The sequence below is a fragment of the Coregonus clupeaformis genome, chromosome 11, assembly GCF_020615455.1.
Source record: "Coregonus clupeaformis isolate EN_2021a chromosome 11, ASM2061545v1, whole genome shotgun sequence".
Taxonomy (NCBI): Eukaryota; Metazoa; Chordata; class Actinopteri; order Salmoniformes; family Salmonidae; genus Coregonus; species Coregonus clupeaformis.
The window spans coordinates 652,541-669,504 of record NC_059202.1 but is presented as its reverse complement, the minus strand read 5'-3'; the positions used below and the strand labels follow the sequence as shown (position 1 = coordinate 669,504).

The 16,964-nt window shown below is 42.7% G+C and overlaps 1 protein-coding gene across 2 annotated transcripts; it reads right to left on the bottom strand.

Moving 5' to 3' along the window:
• Positions 1-8,778: 8,778 nt before the first annotated feature.
• Positions 8,779-16,764, bottom strand: LOC121543419. 2 transcript variants are annotated; one of them, XM_041853267.2, is made up of 3 exons: positions 16,464-16,764; positions 9,677-10,341; positions 8,779-9,256 (listed from the first exon to the last, which is right to left on the bottom strand). In XM_041853267.2, exons 2-3 carry the CDS (start codon positions 10,323-10,325, stop codon positions 8,895-8,897), a joined length of 1,011 nt encoding a protein of 336 aa, XP_041709201.2. In that variant the 5' UTR covers positions 10,326-10,341; positions 16,464-16,764; the 3' UTR covers positions 8,779-8,894. The 2 variants fall into 2 exon arrangements, with proteins under 2 accessions (XP_041709201.2, XP_041709200.2); XM_041853266.2 differs by having other exon boundaries at positions 16,541-16,764.
• Positions 16,765-16,964: the final 200 nt, after the last annotated feature.

Here is a 16,964-nt window from a genome sequence, read left to right as displayed (position 1 = left end):
TATTTGAAGAATTTCAAATATAAAATATATTTTCATTCGTTTAACACTTATTTGGTTACTACATGATTCCATGTGTGTTATCAAAGTTTTGATCTCTTCACTATTATTTTACAATGTAAAAAAATAACAAAAATAAAGAAAAACCCTTGAATGAGTAGGTGTGTCCAAAGTTTTGACTGGTAGTGTGTATATATATATATATATATAAACCCCGGGGCTCCACATGCGGTAGTCCGGCCCTGTATTGTGAGGTCCCTTGCAATTCCAAGCCCTAAAAAGTAGGCTATAGCCTCCTTTTGTAATAAAATGAAAAGTCTGAGTTTGCAAATATTTTGCTGTCAGCACCCTACTGGTAGGCCTATTATAATGCAGAAATTGACTAAACGTTATAAATTGTTGCATGAAGCTGCTATGATACAGTTTTAGTATGGAGAATATAATCACTTCGACAAACTGTACTTGCGCTGATTCTCCAGCAGATGTCAATCATGGATGGACTTGTTAAATTCCAGTCTTGGTTGTCTTCATATAGAGTCCCGAAATATGGGTTGTCATTAGCTTGGCGGCAGGTAGCCTAGTGGTTAAGAGCTTTCGGTCAGTAACCAAATCGTGCCGTTTCGAATCCCCCAGCCGACTAGGTGAAAAATCTGTCTGTGCCCTTGAGGAAGGCACTTAACCCTGATTGCTCCTGTAAGTCACTCTGGACAAGGTGAATGTAGTTGTCATTATTCTGTGTAAAACCTGCCTATTTCAACAATTTATCTTCTTAAAATCTGATTTGAAACCTAACCTTAACCACACTGCTAACCTTATGCCTAACCATAACCTTACATGTTTTTGTTTTCATGAATTTTTATGATATAGCAAAGAAGCTGCCATGTGGGTAAACGTAGGTGGCTCGTTTCAGCTCATTGTACATCTTGTTATTAATACTGTGTCTTGTTTGAGGTGTTTTGACTCTTGTCACGTCTATGCTAATATGGCTCAAATTTATCCACCATCTTTGATAGGACTACGGTCATTCATCGAAGGCAGCATACAGCTGTGCATGAGCTCAAGGAACAAGGGTATTTGATTACAGATGTAAATGCACAAGATGCCCACTAACCATGTATCAACCCCAGTTGAACTGCAGTGTTGTTGAACTTAGCTACACAGAAAAACCTTGAACCTTGTTTAAGGTTGAATTTCACATTTATTTAAATGTCTAATTTATCCCTGACAAACAACAAGGGAACAAATCGATGCTCCAATCCTTACTGGAAAGATGGGAACAATACAAACACTGAGTATTTTATGGTGGTGTGGGGAGCACAGTGTGAGGCACATGCTGGAAAGTCATTGAAATGTGGGTTACACACACACACACACACACACACACACACACACACTATACACAGACAGACATTATTCTTAACTGACCTTTGCATTACATACTAGATTGATACTGTAGAAACACTGTAAAGTTAAATAAAGTCATTTCTTAACCTTAGTCTGTTTGCTTCATTTTGGCAGAGGGACTGCGTCATACTATCATACAGTGAGGGAAAAAAGTATTTGATCCCCTGCTGATTTTGTACGTTTGCCCACTGACAAAGAAATGATCGGTCTATAATTTTAATGGTAGGTTTATTTGAACAGTGAGAGACAGAATAACAAAACAAAAATCCAGAAAAACGCATGTCAAAAATGTTATAAATTTATTTGCATTTTAATGAGGGAAATAAGTATTTGACCCCTCTCAATCAGAAAGATTTCTGGCTCCCAGATGTCTTTTATACAGGTAACAAACTGAGATTAGGAGCACACTCTTAAAGGGAGTGCTCCTAATCTCAGCTTGTTACCTTTATAAAAGACACCTGTCCACAGAAGCAATCAATCAGATTCCAAACTCTCCACCATGGCCAAGACCAAAGAGCTCTCCAAGGCTGTCAGGGACAAGATTGTAGACCTACACAAGGCTGGAATGGGCTACAAGACCATCACCAAGCAGCTTGGTGAGAAGGTGACAACAGTTGGTGCGATTATTCGCAAATGGAAGAAACACAAAATAAATGTCAATCTCCCTCGGCCTGGGGCTCCATGCAAGATCTCACCTCGTGGAGTTGCAATGATCATGAGAACGGTGAGGAATCAGCCCAGAACTACACGGGAGGATCTTGTCAATGATCTCAAGGCAGCTGGGACCATAGTCACCAAGAAAACAATTGGTAACACACTACGCCGTGAAGGACTGAAATCCTGCAGCGCCCGCAAGGTCCCCCTGCTCAAGAAAGCACATATACAGGCCCGTCTGAAGTTTGCCAATGAACATCTGAATGATTCAGAGGAGAACTGGGTGAAAGTGTTGTGGTCAGATGAGACCAAAATCGAGCTCTTTGGCATCAACTCAACTCGCCGTGTTTGGAGGAGGAGGAATGCTGCCTATGACCCCAAGAACACCATCCCCACCGTCAAACATGGAGGTGGAAACATTATGCTTTGGGGGTGTTTTTCTGCTAAGGGGACAGGACAACTTCACCGCATCAAAGGGACGATGGACAGGGCCATGTACCGTCAAATCTTGGGTGAGAACCTCCTTCCCTCAGCCAGGGCATTGAAAATGGGTCGTGGATGGGTATTCTAGCATGACAATGACCCAAAACACATGGCCAAGGCAACAAAGGAGTGGCTCAAGAAGAAGCACATTAAGGTCCTGGAGTGGCCTAGCCAGTCTCCAGACCTTAATCCCATAGAAAATCTGTGGAGGGAGCTGAAGGTTCGAGTTGCCAAACGTCAGCCTCGACACCTTAATGACTTGGAGAAGATCTGCAAAGAGGAGTGGGACAAAATCCCTCCTGAGATGTGTGCAAACCTGGTGGCCAACTACAAGAAACGTGTGACCTCTGTGATTGCCAACAAGGGTTTTGCCACCAAGTACTAAGGCATGTTTTGCAGAGGGGTCAAATACTTATTTCCCTCATTAAAATGGAAATCAATTTATAACATTTTTGACATGCGTTTTTCTGGATTTTTTTGTTGTTATTTTGTCTCTCACTGTTCAAATAAACCTACCATTAAAATTATAGACTGATCATGTCTTTGTCAGTGGGCAAACGTACAAAATCAGCAGGGGATCAAATACTTTTTTCCCTTACTGTAGATGCATTCTTAAAATAGTAGCTCACTGTTCAACATAAATCACAGCCCCTTCCTGTACTCCCTGTTCACCCATGACTGCGTGGCCAGGCACGTCTCCAACTCAATCATCAACAGTGGTAGGCCTGATTACCAACAACAATCAGACAGCCTACAGGGAGGAGGTGAGGGCCCTGGCGGAGTGGTGCCAGGAAAATAACCTCTCCCTCAACGTCAACAAAACAAACAAGCTGATCGTGGACTTCAGGAGACAGCAGAGAGAGCACGCCCCCATCATCGACAATCATCATCAACATCGACGGCCGCAGTGGAGAGGGTAAAAAGCTTAAAGTTCCTCGCACATCACTGAAACCCTGAAATGGTCCATCTCTACAATCAGTGTGGTGAAACATGCACAACAGCACCTCTTCAACCTCAGGAGGCTGATGAAATTCGTCTTGGCCCCTGAGATCCTCACAAACCTCTACAGATTCATCATTGACATCATCTTGTTGGCCTGTATCACCGCCTGGTACGGCAATTGCGCCATTCGCAACCACAGGGCTCTCCAGAGGTTGGTGCGGTCAGCCCAACGCATCACTGGGGGCACACTGCCTGCCCTCCAGAACATCTACAGCACCAGGTGTCACAGGAAGGCCAAGAAGATCATCAAGGACCCAGTCACACGAGCCACGGTCTGTTCCCCCTACTACCATCTAGAAGGTTGACACAGTACAGGTGCATCAAAGCTGGGACCGAGAGATTGTTAAAAGCTTCCATCTCCAGGCCATCAGACTGTCAAACAGTCACCACTACCCAGCCTCCGCCCCATACCCTGCCCTGATCCTTAGTCACTGTTACTAGCCAGCTAAAACCCAGTACTCTACCCTGCACCTTAGAGAATGCTGCCCTATGTACACTGATCAAAAATATAAATGCAACATATAAAGTGTTGGTCCCATGTTTCATGAGCTGAAATAAAAGATCCCAGAAATGTTCGATACGCACAAAAAGCTTATTTCTCTTAAATTTTGTGCACAAATTTGTTTACATCCCTGTTAGTGAGCATTTCTCCTTTGCCAAGATAATCCATCCACCTGACAGGTGTGGCATATCAAGAAGCTGATTAAACAACATGATCATTACACAGGTGCACCTTGTGCTGAAGACAATAAAAAGCCACTCTAAAATGTGCAGTTTTGTCACACAACATAATGCCACAGATGGGTCTTTGAGGGAGCGTGTAATTGGCATACTGACTGCAGGAATGTCTACCAGAGCTGTTGCCAGATAATTGAATGTTCATTTCTCTACCATAAGCCACCTCCAACGTTGTTTTAGAGAATTTGGCAGTATGTCCAACCGGCCTCACAACCGCAGACAAAGTGTATGGCGTTCTGTGGGCGAGCAGTTTGCTGATGTCAACGTTATGAACAGAGTGCCCAATGGTGGCGGTGGGGTTATGGTATGGGCAGGCATTAGCTACGGACAATGAACACAATTGCATTTTATCGATGGCAATTTGAATGCACAGAGATACCGTGACGAGATCCTGAGGCCCATTGTCGTGCCATTCATCCGCCGCCATCACCTCATGTTTCAGCATGATAATGCACTGCCCCATGTCGCAAGGATCTGTACACAATTCCTGGAAGCTGAAAATGTCCCAGTTCTTCCATGGCCTGCATACTCACCAGACATGTCACCAATTGAGCTTGTTTGGGATGCTCTGGATCGACGTGTATGACAGCGTGTTCCAGTTCAATATTCAGCAACTTCGCACAACCATTGAAGAGCAGTGGAACAACATTCCACAGGCCACAATCAACAGCCTGATCAACTCTATGCGAAGGAGATGTGCCGCGCTGCATGAGGCAAATGGTGGTCACACCAGATACTGACTGGTTTTCTGATCCACACCCTTTTTTTTAAGGTATCTGTGACCAACAGATGCATATCAGTATTCCCAGTCATGTGAAATCCATAGATTAGCGCCTAATTTATTTATTTCAATTAACTGATTTCCTTATATGAACTGTAACTCAGTAAAATCTTTGAAATTGTTGCATGTTGCTTTTATATTTTTGTTCAGTATACGTACAGTGCCTTGCAAAAGTATTCATCCCCCTTGGCGTTTTTCCTTTTTTGTTGCATTACAACCTGTAATTTAAATGGATCTTTATTTGGATTTCATGTAATGGACATACACAAAATAGTCCAAATTGGTGAAGTGAAATGAAAAAAATTACTTGTTTCAGAAAATTCAAAAACATTAATAACGGAAAAGTGGTGTGTGCATATGAATTCACCCCCGTTGCTATGAAGCCCCTAAATAAGATCTGGTGCAACTAATTACCTTCTGAAGTCACATAATTAGTTAAATAAGTCCACCTGTTTGCAATCTAAGTGTCACATGATCTGTCACATGATCTCAGTATATATACACCTGTTCTGAAAGGCCCCAGAGTCTGCAACACCACTAAGCAAGGGGCACCACCAAGCAAGCGGCACCATGAAGACCAAGGAGCTCTCCAAACAGGTCAGGGACAAAGTTGTGGAGAAGTACAGATCAGGGTTGGGTTATAAAAAAAGATCAGAAACTTTGAACATCCCACAGAGCACCATTAAATCCATTATTCAAAAATTGAAAGAATATGGCACCACAACAAACCTGCCAAGAGAGGGCCCACCAAAACTCACGGACCAGGCAAGGAGGGCATTAATCAGAGAGGCAACAAAGAGACCAAAGATAACCCTGAAGGAGCTGCAAAGCTCCACAGCAGAGATTGGAGTATCTGTCCATTGGACCACTTTAAGCCGTACACTCCACAGAGCTGGGCTTTACGGAAGAGTGGCCAGAAAAAAGCCATTGCTTAACTAAAAAAATAAGCAAACACGTTTGGTGTTCGCCAAAAGGCATGTGGGAGACTCCCCAAACATATGGAAGAAGGTACTCTGGTCAGATGAGACTGAAATTGAGCTTTGTGGCCATCAAGGAAAGCGCTATGTCTGGCGCAAACCCAACACCTCTCATCACCCCGAGAACACCATCCCCACAGTGGAGTATGGTGGTGGCAGCATCATGCTGTGGGGATGTTTTTCATCGACAGGGACTGGGAAACTGGTCAGAATTGAAGGAATGATGGATGGTGCTAAATACAGGGACATTCTTGAGGGAAACCTGTTTCAGTCTTCCAGAGATTTGAGACTGGGATGGATGTTCACCTTCCAGCAGGACAATGACCCTAAGCATACTACTAAAGCAACACTCGAGTGGTTTAAGAGGAAACATTTAAATGTCTTGGAATGGCCTAGTCAAAGCCCAGACCTCAATCCAATTGAGAATCTGTGGTATAACTTAAAGATTGCTGTACACCAGCGGAACCCATCCAACTTGAAGGAGCTGGAGCAGTTTTGCCTTGAAGAATGGGCAAAAATCCCAGTGGCTAGATGTGCCAAGCTTATAGAGACATACCCCAAGAGACTTGCAGCTGTAATTGCTGCAAAAGGTGGCTCTACAAAGTATTGACTTTGGTGGGGGTGAATAGTTATGCACGCTCAAGTTTTCAGTTTTTTTGTCTTTCTGTTATTTTGCATCTTCAAAGTGGCAAATTGTGTAAATCAAAGGATACACACCCCGCAAAAAAATCTATTTTAATTCCAGGTTGTAAGGCAACAAAATAGGAAGAATGCCAAGGGGGGTGAATACTTTCGCAAGCCACTGTACATAGTCATTGAACACTGGTCACTTTAATAATGTTTACATACTGTTTTACCCACTTCATATGTATATACTGTATTCGGGTCATGGCTCATCCTATATAACTACTGCTGGGGGGGGGATTTGTGTGTATTATTAGTTATTACTGCAATGTTGGAGCTAGAAACATAAGCATTGGGCTGCACCTGCGATAACATCTGCAAAATATGTGTACGTGACCAAAAATGTGATTTGAATACCAGTGTTCATGGATCTAACGGTCTAATTATTTAACCCATTTACTTTTTTTTATTGTTACTCTCCTTTCTGCAAACTCCTTTCAGCCTATCCCTCCCTCTCGTGCTCGCCTGTGAGAGAGAGAAAGGGAGAGAGAGGGAGAGAGAGAGGGAGAGAGAGAGGAAGAGAGAGAGGAAGAGAGAGAGAGGGAGAGAGAGAGAGAGAGAGAGGGGGAGAGAGGGAGAGAGAGAGGAAGAGAGGGAGAGAGAGAGGGAGAGAATGTGTGTGCGTGCATGAGTGTGCGTGGGTGTGATTCTTTGTGCCGGTGCCACAGGTTAGGTACAGGTCGTTCCTCAACTGTAAAGCCATGCCAACTGGGGTGTCTGCAGTCCAGAGCTACAGGCAAGACCACATGGGGATGGTAGATCAGAATGTACCTTTGGCCAAGATACTTCACCATAAGTTAACCCTTTACCTCCTCATAAAGAACTCTGTTTTGTGAGACAAAAAAAACATGTACTGTCTAGACAAAAAAGTTTAATACAAACTAGATTAAATTGCAGAGGGGGAATAATCCTGCTACATAGAATTGTTGTCCACAGTTTTATCAATTATATGCAACAGATGCTGGAAATGCATTATTTAAAAAAACATCCCACAGATTCTGTTTGTCACTACTCATTGAGTTGACAGGCATGAACTACTTCCAGGACAGGGCCTGGTTGTGGTCCTCTGTGACTGAAGAGGGCTCACCCTGGCTTGGATAAGATATAAGCCCGATGCGTGTGACAAAGCATACAATGTGAAGGTCAACTGAGCCAGCAATGCTTGGGAATTGAGTATCACTGTTATGAACTTTGAACTCCACGCTCTTGGGTTGGATCAGAGAAGTGACCAACAGCAGGGGAAAGCAGATGACATGATATATGGACTGTGATGACAGGACAAAAGGAGACTTGTTTTACATGTACAGTACCTCATCTTGACTTCTTGCCTCTGTCTTTTTTCCACCTCTCACATATTATCTCTTCCCCATCTCCTGCGTTTATTTTCTTATCCATTTCATTCCTTTCTTCTTACCCTCACACTCCCTCTGTATTCCTCCTCTTCTCTCTCTCTTCCACCCTAGTCCCTATCACAAGCTATTGAGAATTAATGTATACTAATGTAAAAACAATTACAATCGATATTTACAATAAATACTAAATCAATCTCTATTGTGAATCAATGGATAGTGAGCTGTGTCTCATGTGTTTCACCATAAACATAGTGACCTTGCTGTTATCTGGTGCGTATGGACTGGGTCATAGACCAGGGTTACCCAAACTGGGTCCTGGACCACCCCTGTGTCATAAACCATATTGTGTAAGCTAACATACAGATGTAGGAACTTAATTTGATCACTCTTTTGTTGCTGAGAATTGTCCTGTGTCGCAGGAAATGCAGATGAGCTTTGTGATTTACATAGATTCACTGAAAACCCGCACTAACACACGGTTATATTAACAGTATTGCACTTTTCATGTAACCTACTTTTTTGTCCAGCTAATAGTCTAACCACCGCTCAAGTTACATTATAGATTAAACGTTCAAATCCTGTTGCTGGAGGATTATTTTGCTACGACAATGCTGGTCAAATTAAGATCCTATATCTGTACATGGCCCCACATGGCCTTGGCAAGGATAATAATAATAATAGGTAACACAAATGCTAGGAGTCAGGATTGGATATGTAGTTATTATTGCAACAGGGAAGTAAAACATGCAGACTCCCTTTGAACATGAGTATTCAGGCTTTATTGAATTATCAACCCCCCACTGTGATTAGCACATGAGCCGTTCACATTTTAGCCCTGGGGGGGGCGACTTTGAGCGAGTTCAAAAATGTCTCTAACGTCAAGAGGTACTCCTCCGGGTGACAGCGTAGATGAGCGGCGTGCACAGACTCCTTCCACTTCCTGGTTTCCACAGCAACGCCCCGCTTCCTCCAGAAGTCGATGACCACCTCCATGGCGACGGGGTCGCACAGCGCATCGTTTTCGCAGAACAAGAAGAGTGCCGGGGCGGTGACGGGGCTGTTGTAGAAGACCTGGATTGCGTTGTCGTAGTAGTGCACCGTCTGGGACTTGAAGAGCCAGAAGTATAGCATAGCGGTGTATCGCACCAGGGGCTCGATACGAGGGAACAAGGTCTTGCCCAGGCCTGGGGCACACACATAGACACACACACAGATTATTTGATTTACAGGTCAAGGTTAATTACATTTAAATTCTTGTTAAATCAATTGGATAGGCCCATGTCATTTCCCCATACAGTAAACACAATAACATACTGTCATATGTAAAAATCCCCCTCTGTAACTCAGCAAATACATTTGAATACAATCAAACATTGTAGAGGAGATAAGGTGGGAGTATGATTACTAGGTCTTCAACACACACAGCAACATTGTGACAAACAAGGAGACAAAGTGCAGGCGTTTTCTCTGTCACACACCCACATACACACACACACACACACACAGACCCACACACACACCGTCTCAGTAACAGATCCCTCTACTTTCTCAGAGTAATAATCCAAACCGACAATCCTACCTCCTTTCCTTCCCCTCTCACTCACCTGTAGCCATATGCTCCAGCGACCCAACCACCATGCTGTCATACACATGTCCTACGACCTGTTGGGCCAGGCCCGGGTACTTGTGTGGCTCCCTGACCATCTGGCTAAGCAGCTGGGTGAAGGTGTACCCGCCGATGGAGAAGGCATGGACCAGAAGGGGGCGCCCTTTGAAACGTGGGTCATCCAGAATCTCCAGGACCTCGGCCCCATACTCCAGCCCCCAGCGAGGCCACAGGAAGTGCCACACGGCGCTCTCCACAGATAGGATGTCCAGGCCGCGTTCCAGGTAGAGGTCCCGGTACTTCGCCATGGCCCCCGGTTTGGCGCCAAGCCAAGGGAGGAGCAGGAGGAGGGGACGGGGGGAGGAGGAGGAGGGCGAGGATGGAGAGAGGGGTGGTACATCCGAAGCGGAAGGGGTTAGAGTTGAGGAAATGGTGGGGTGAGAGGGCGTGTCTGAGAGAAAGGGGGTGGAGAGGGAATAGGAGGGAAGAGGAGTGTCTAGATGGGAGGATAAGGAGGGGGTGGGGGAGATGGTGGGAGGAGAGGGGGAGGGGGTATCGCCCCCTGGTTTCCGGCTGGTGTAGTAGTAGGTGATGCTTCTGGTGACCCTCTGGGCTATGACCCGCCCCTCTCCCACTAGCGCAGACATGTCTGAGTGGGAGTTACTGGGGGGAGGAAAAAGGGCCAGAATTAGAGCAGGATTGGAAGATTAGTTACAGAGGGGAAAAATTGCCTGAGTGCCAGTCTGTGCCATCATGCCAACACTTTGTCACTCATTGTCATGTGTGGCTTGATGAGGACAGGAGTTGCCAAGGCCACAAACAGATCTGGGACCAGGCCAGGAAATATGAGCAAAACTAAAAAAACTAAAAATTAACTTGAGTCATAACCAATATACCTCAAGTGAAATGAATGTATACCACATACACAGTCTTATGCACAGACACACATGCAAGGTTGTGGGATCCAGCTTAGGGGGATCAGGCTGGCAGCTGACTCTCATTCAGTTAGAGAGCTAGATAGTAGGCCACCAAGTACTAAGTCATGTTTTGCAGAGGGGTCAAATACTTATTTCCCTCATTAAAATGCAAATCAATTTATAACATTTTTGACATGAGTTTTTCTGGATTTTTTTGTTGTTATTCTGTCTCTCACTGTTCAAATAAACCTACCATTAAAATTACAGTGGGGAAAAAAGGATTTAGTCAGCCACCAATTGTGCAAGTTCTCCCACTTAAAAAGATGAGAGAGGCCTGTAATTTTCATCATAGGTACACGTCAACTATGACAGACAAATTGAGATTTTTTTTTCCAGAAAATCACATTGTAGGATTTTTTATTAATTTATTTGCAAATTATGGTGGAAAATAAGTATTTGGTCACCTACAAACAAGCAAGATTTCTGGCTCTCACAGACCTGTAACTTTTTCTTTAAGAGGCTCCTCTGTCCTCCACTCGTTACCTGTATTAATGGCACCTGTTTGAACTTGTTATCAGTATAAAAGACACCTGTCCACAACCTCAAACAGTCACACTCTAAACTCCACTATGGCCAAGACCAAAGAGCTGTCAAAGGACACCAGAAACAAAATTGTAGACCTGCACCAGGCTGGGAAGACTGAATCTGCAATAGGTAAGCAGCTTGGTTTGAAGAAATCAACTGTGGGAGCAATTATTAGGAAATGGAAGACATACAAGACCACTGATAATCTCCCTCGATCTGGGGCTCCACGCAAGATCTCACCCCGTGGGGTCAAAATGATCACAAGAATGGTGAGCAAAAATCCCAGAACCACACGGGGGGACCTAGTGAATGACCTGCAGAGAGCTGGGACCAAAGTAACAAAGCCTACCATCAGTAACACACTACGCCGCCAGGGACTCAAATCCTGCAGTGACAGACGTGTCCCCCTGCTTAAGCCAGTACATGTCCAGGCCCATCTGAAGTTTGCTAAAATGCATTTGGATGATCCAGAAGAGGATTGGGAGAATGTCAGATGAAACCAAAATATAACTTTTTGGTAAAAACTCAACTCGTCGTGTTTGGAGGACAAAGAATGCTGAGTTGCATCCAAAGAACACCATACCTACTGTGAAGCATGGGGGTGGAAACATCATGCTTTGGAGCTGTTTTTCTGCAAAGGGACCAGGATGACTGATCCGTGTAAAGGAAAGAATGAATGGGGCCATGTATCGTGAGATTTTGAGTGAAAACCTCCTTCCATCAGCAAGGGCATTGAAGATGAAACGTGGCTGGGTCTTTCAGCATGACAATGATCCCAAACACACCGCCCGGGCAACGAAGGAGTGGCTTCGTAAGAAGCATTTCAAGGTCCTGGAGTGGCCTAGCCAGTCTCCAGATCTCAACCCCATAGAAAATCTTTGGAGGGAGTTGAAAGTCTGTGTTGCCCAGCGACAGCCCCAAAACATCACTGCTCTAGAGGAGATCTGCATGGAGGAATGGGCCAAAATACCAGCAACAGTGTGTGAAAACCTTGTGAAGACTTACAGAAAACGTTTGACCTGTGTCATTGCCAACAAAGGGTATATAACAAAGTATTGAGAAACTTTTGTTATTGACCAAATACTTATTTTCCACCATAATTTGCAAATAAATTCATTAAAAATCCTACAATGTGATTTTTCTGAATTTTTTTTCTCATTTTGTCTGTCATAGTTGACGTGTACCTATGATGAAAATTACAGGCCTCTCTCATCTTTTTAGTGGGAGAACTTGCACAATTGGTGGCTGACTAAATACTTTTTTTCCCCACTGTATATACTGATCATTTCTTTGTCAGTGGGCAAACGTACAAAATCAGCAGGGGATCAAATACTTTTTTCCCTCACTATATGTCCCCCCCACTTCTAAAACCAAAGTTGTGCCCCTGCTTGCAAATGTATTACAATATTTGTGAGGAAGTACAGGGCTACCCAGCTGGTAACAAGCATTCTGTAGGCAGGCTGCCCTTCAAAGTGATGGGGCAGTACAGACAGAACAGGCTTTACATCCGATCCTGCAACCTCTGCTACAAGTAGGCCATATGATTCTGCTGGCTCTGGACTCCAGAGAAGTGACATGATATATTCCTACTTGATACTGCTTGCTCTGGACTCCAGAGAAGTGACATGATATATCCCTAGTTGATTCTGCTTGCTCTGGACTCCAGAGAAGTGACATGATATATCCCTAGTTGATACTGGCTGCTAACATTAATGACTTTCAGGTCCAAATACACATTTTGTGCCACTCCTTTTTCAAAAGGTTTGAGAAACACTGGGATGCATGATAGTGGCAACAAATGGAGTTGTGTTCGATATAGTAGGCTACAGTATTTCTTACAATCTTCTATTTTGACTGTAATTGTGTTGGTCATTGTTAATAAGTGCAGCATTTATTCCAGTTAAAATTAGTTTTGCAAAATACTTTAATCGCTCAGATTGAGCTGCTTTCCCCTTTTCTTGTAATAATTGCTCAACCAGTCTTTGACTGCGGTTGCGGGAAAACTTTTTTGGGGGTGCCCCTTTTTTTTACCACATGCCTCCCAAAAGGTCTGTGCACAGCCCTGCCTGCCAGATAGCAGAAGATTTCGGGCCACTTGCAGCAACTGTTTGGCACTGCTGGCTTTGCCTCGGCAGCGGCCAGTCCTATGTGGGTCAACAGTGGGCCAAATACGGCAAACGATTCTGTATTCATTATGGCAGGCCAAATTTGGGCCGATTGTGGCTTGCGATATAATGCAAACATATATTTCCTAATTATTTTTATTTTTTAAATTAAATATGCACTTCTTCTTCTTGCACTCTACATTTTATCCCTCTCATATGTACATATTAATTTCAGTTTGATTTAAATTTATTTTAACTGCCTGTTTGCACATTCTCTGTACCCTTTGATCCATTGTTATTAATCTTTTAGATTGTGAATTTGTATATTTTGTCCTTGTGTTGTTGGCCTACATGCAAGTAAGCATTTCATTGTAAGGTATTACTCTAGTTCTTGCATATGACAATAAACATACTTGACTTGACAATGGATTGCAATTAACCCCCTTTTTTGGTGCTATATAAAGTTGAACCTATTTAATGGTTTAATGGTTCTTTAGAACCTAAGGAAAGGGTTCTTTATATAGCCATACAGGTTCCATTCATAACCTTAAGCGTGGTTTTAATATAAGTTTTAAAAACATCAAATAGGGTTTAACTATCTTTAAAGCAAAGAACTTCCACTATTTAGAATCACTGTTCTTTTTTTGGGTGTACCAAATGTTTTACTCTGTTAGATTATTGAAAGTGAATACATCTAACTTTTGGCGCCAACCGCTAGTCCACCCGATTATGTCATATGATATGAACAACCAATTAAACTACAAGACCCCTGCTATTTCGAGAGGAGACCCCAGGGATCAGTTACCAATTTACAGCATTGCTAGCTTGCTAGCTACATGCGGCAATAACGCTGTTGTTGGATCGGTTTCATCCAATAGCTAGCTAGCTAGCTAGCTAACATAATGAAATCAATAAATTAGCTATTTTTCCCTACCTGACCTTTACATAGTTTAGCTAGCTAGCTATCAATAATATATGTTCCATAAGAAACTGCAATAAGGACCTGCAAAATGTAGTGTAGGCAAGGTAATCTGGCTAGGTTAGCTATCTTGGAATTTCTGGCAACTAGCTAGCTAGCCATAAACGTCAGCTAGCTAGCTTCTCAGGCAGCCTTAAAAGATAGCAAGGTTTATATCGAAATTATAGCAAGTAGGCTGTCAACTGAAATGATTTGCTGTCCGGTTATTTGACAAACATTTGTGAGCTAAATCGAGGGGCTTGTTCTTTGTGATAGCCAGCTAGCTAGCTAAGTTAACATGTCCTTAGCTGCCAAGTTATATGAGCAGGTGTAGTAGCTAGCTACTCACTAGCTAGTTCTCATTTTTCTTTTAGGTTGTGTGAGTGAGCTGTCAAGGGGCCACTACTGAGTACTCTAGCTAGCTAACTATAGCTAACGCTATTTGATAAACGTTTTATGTTTGTAGCTGTCTAGTAACAGTGCTATGTAGATATATGTGTGCTTGGCTAGTGTTCTATTATAGCTAGCTAGCTAGTGACCTAGCTAAATAATGTGTGTTAGCTTGGCAAACATTAGCATGTAGCTGACGTTACTGTATAGACGAGAAGGCGGGAAGAGTTTGTGCCACTTGACATTTGTAAGGTAAAGTCTCCCTCTTTACTTTTTTGTTGTTAAAAACATAACTGTTTTAGTAGGGCATGTCATAATAATGTTGTATGCCATTCCCCTGTTGAACCTCTTGACAATAGGACCTGCTACTACATGATTCCATATGTGTTATTTCATAGTTTTGATGTCTTCACTATTATTCTACAGTGTAGAAAATAGTAAAAATAAAGAAAAACCCTTAAACTTTTGACCGGTAGTGTACATTACTGTATTATAATTGAATGTGCTGTATTGTGCTAACTGTACTGTACTACACAAATTAAAAGACAATTTCAATATTTAGGACCCTAATCATATAAATGCTATGTTATAGAAATATCACTATGTTTTGAGTAACTTCCCCGCAGCAGCAGTTGTCTTCCTGAGATAGAAATAGTAACAAAGGCTCCAAAAACACACAAATACGTCCTTTTACAAGCTGCAAAGTTCTCGTTATCATGGTTCATGTCTGTAGGTGTTGTAAACTTTATCTGCAATGATCTGTGGCGGTAAGTTTTGCAGTCTTGAGACAATATCTGACATACAAGTCAGATATTGTTTCAAATTACACCGTTTTTGTTTCTACAACATCTACCGACCTGCACCATGATAACGAGATCTTTGCAGCTTGTAAAAGGAGGTATGTGTGAGTTTTTTCTAACCCAAGGTCATGTTGCGAACTTGCACCAAATTTCGAGAAGATGCTCAGGAAAATGAACGCTGCTTCAGGTAAGTTACTCAACCTAGTGATTAAATATATATATATATATATATATATATATATATATATATATATATATATATATATATATTATATATATTCTTCACCCTTCTATAACATGGCATTTATATGATAAATACAGATTAGTGTCCTAAATACTGAAATTGTCCTTCAACTGCTGTAATTTGTGAATCAGATTTGTTAATTGGTCCTGTCCGGACCAACCAAATGTGGGGTTGTAGCTCAAGAATAGCCACATTGTAGTTTTATCATCATATGTATTATCTTCTGCTTGTGAATAAAATGTACAAATCACAGTCCAACCCCGTCTTTATTGTTGTAGAATTTTTTCACAAGGGCATCTAGCCCAGAGAAAGTGTCTCTTGGAATTTGCGGCCCAAATGAGGCTTTCTTATGGCAGACCTCCAGTTTCATTATGGCAGTATGGCCATAAGGGAACCTTTGCTGAGTTGTTGGCTAAAATGCGGTTACAAGGTGAGCCACTGCAGGGCCCTAATTCCAAATCACATGTGGGCCACACAAAAGTGGCCGATGTGGGCCAGGTCCGGCCCAGATAAATTTAGCGACCATATTAGACCCCAAAAGAAGCAAATACATTCTATGAACTTTGTAAGCTTTGGACAGTTCACAGAAATGTGTTAAGCTTTGGACAGTTCAACAACACAACCAATTGTGTAGCCTGTCTATGTGCTGATATGTGGCAGTCTTACAGGTACATTTTCATCAGAAACAGACCTTTGTTAATATGCTCTACTTCTTCATGCCACATAACTTTTATTAGGCAAGTACTCAAAGGGTTAAATAGCCCCGCATCTGTCATTTTAACATACCCAGTTTCATGCAACTTCTTCAAACAAAGCCAACGTCACACACAGCAGCCAGCGTTCATAGCATTCTGCAACTGTACCCGATGAAGAATTTAAGAATCCTCATAGCAGTTGAAAATCTGCCCATCCTCCAGTCTTCTTTCTGTGAATTAACCCGTTAAATAGATTCGAACATTAATTTGACCCGTCCGTTATAAACGAAGTCGGTATACAAGTAGGGTGGGAAATAACCACAGCCTTCAAGATCCTGAGTCTATTCGATTTTGCGCCGCCCCGCGTCTGCTTCCGTGTCCTGGTTTTGCTCGTGCCCTTGGTTTCATGCAGTGGGCGCGTTATCACATGCGCTCTCCCGTTTACGGTTAAACGTCACGAGAGCCAAGGACGACGGTCTCGGTCCACGGACAGAAATAATATTATCGGACCTGTCTTTCCGTTCCATTTTAGGACTGTTTGAACTGTCATCATTACATTGTAAATAAGTGTAAATGGATAACCTATTTATCA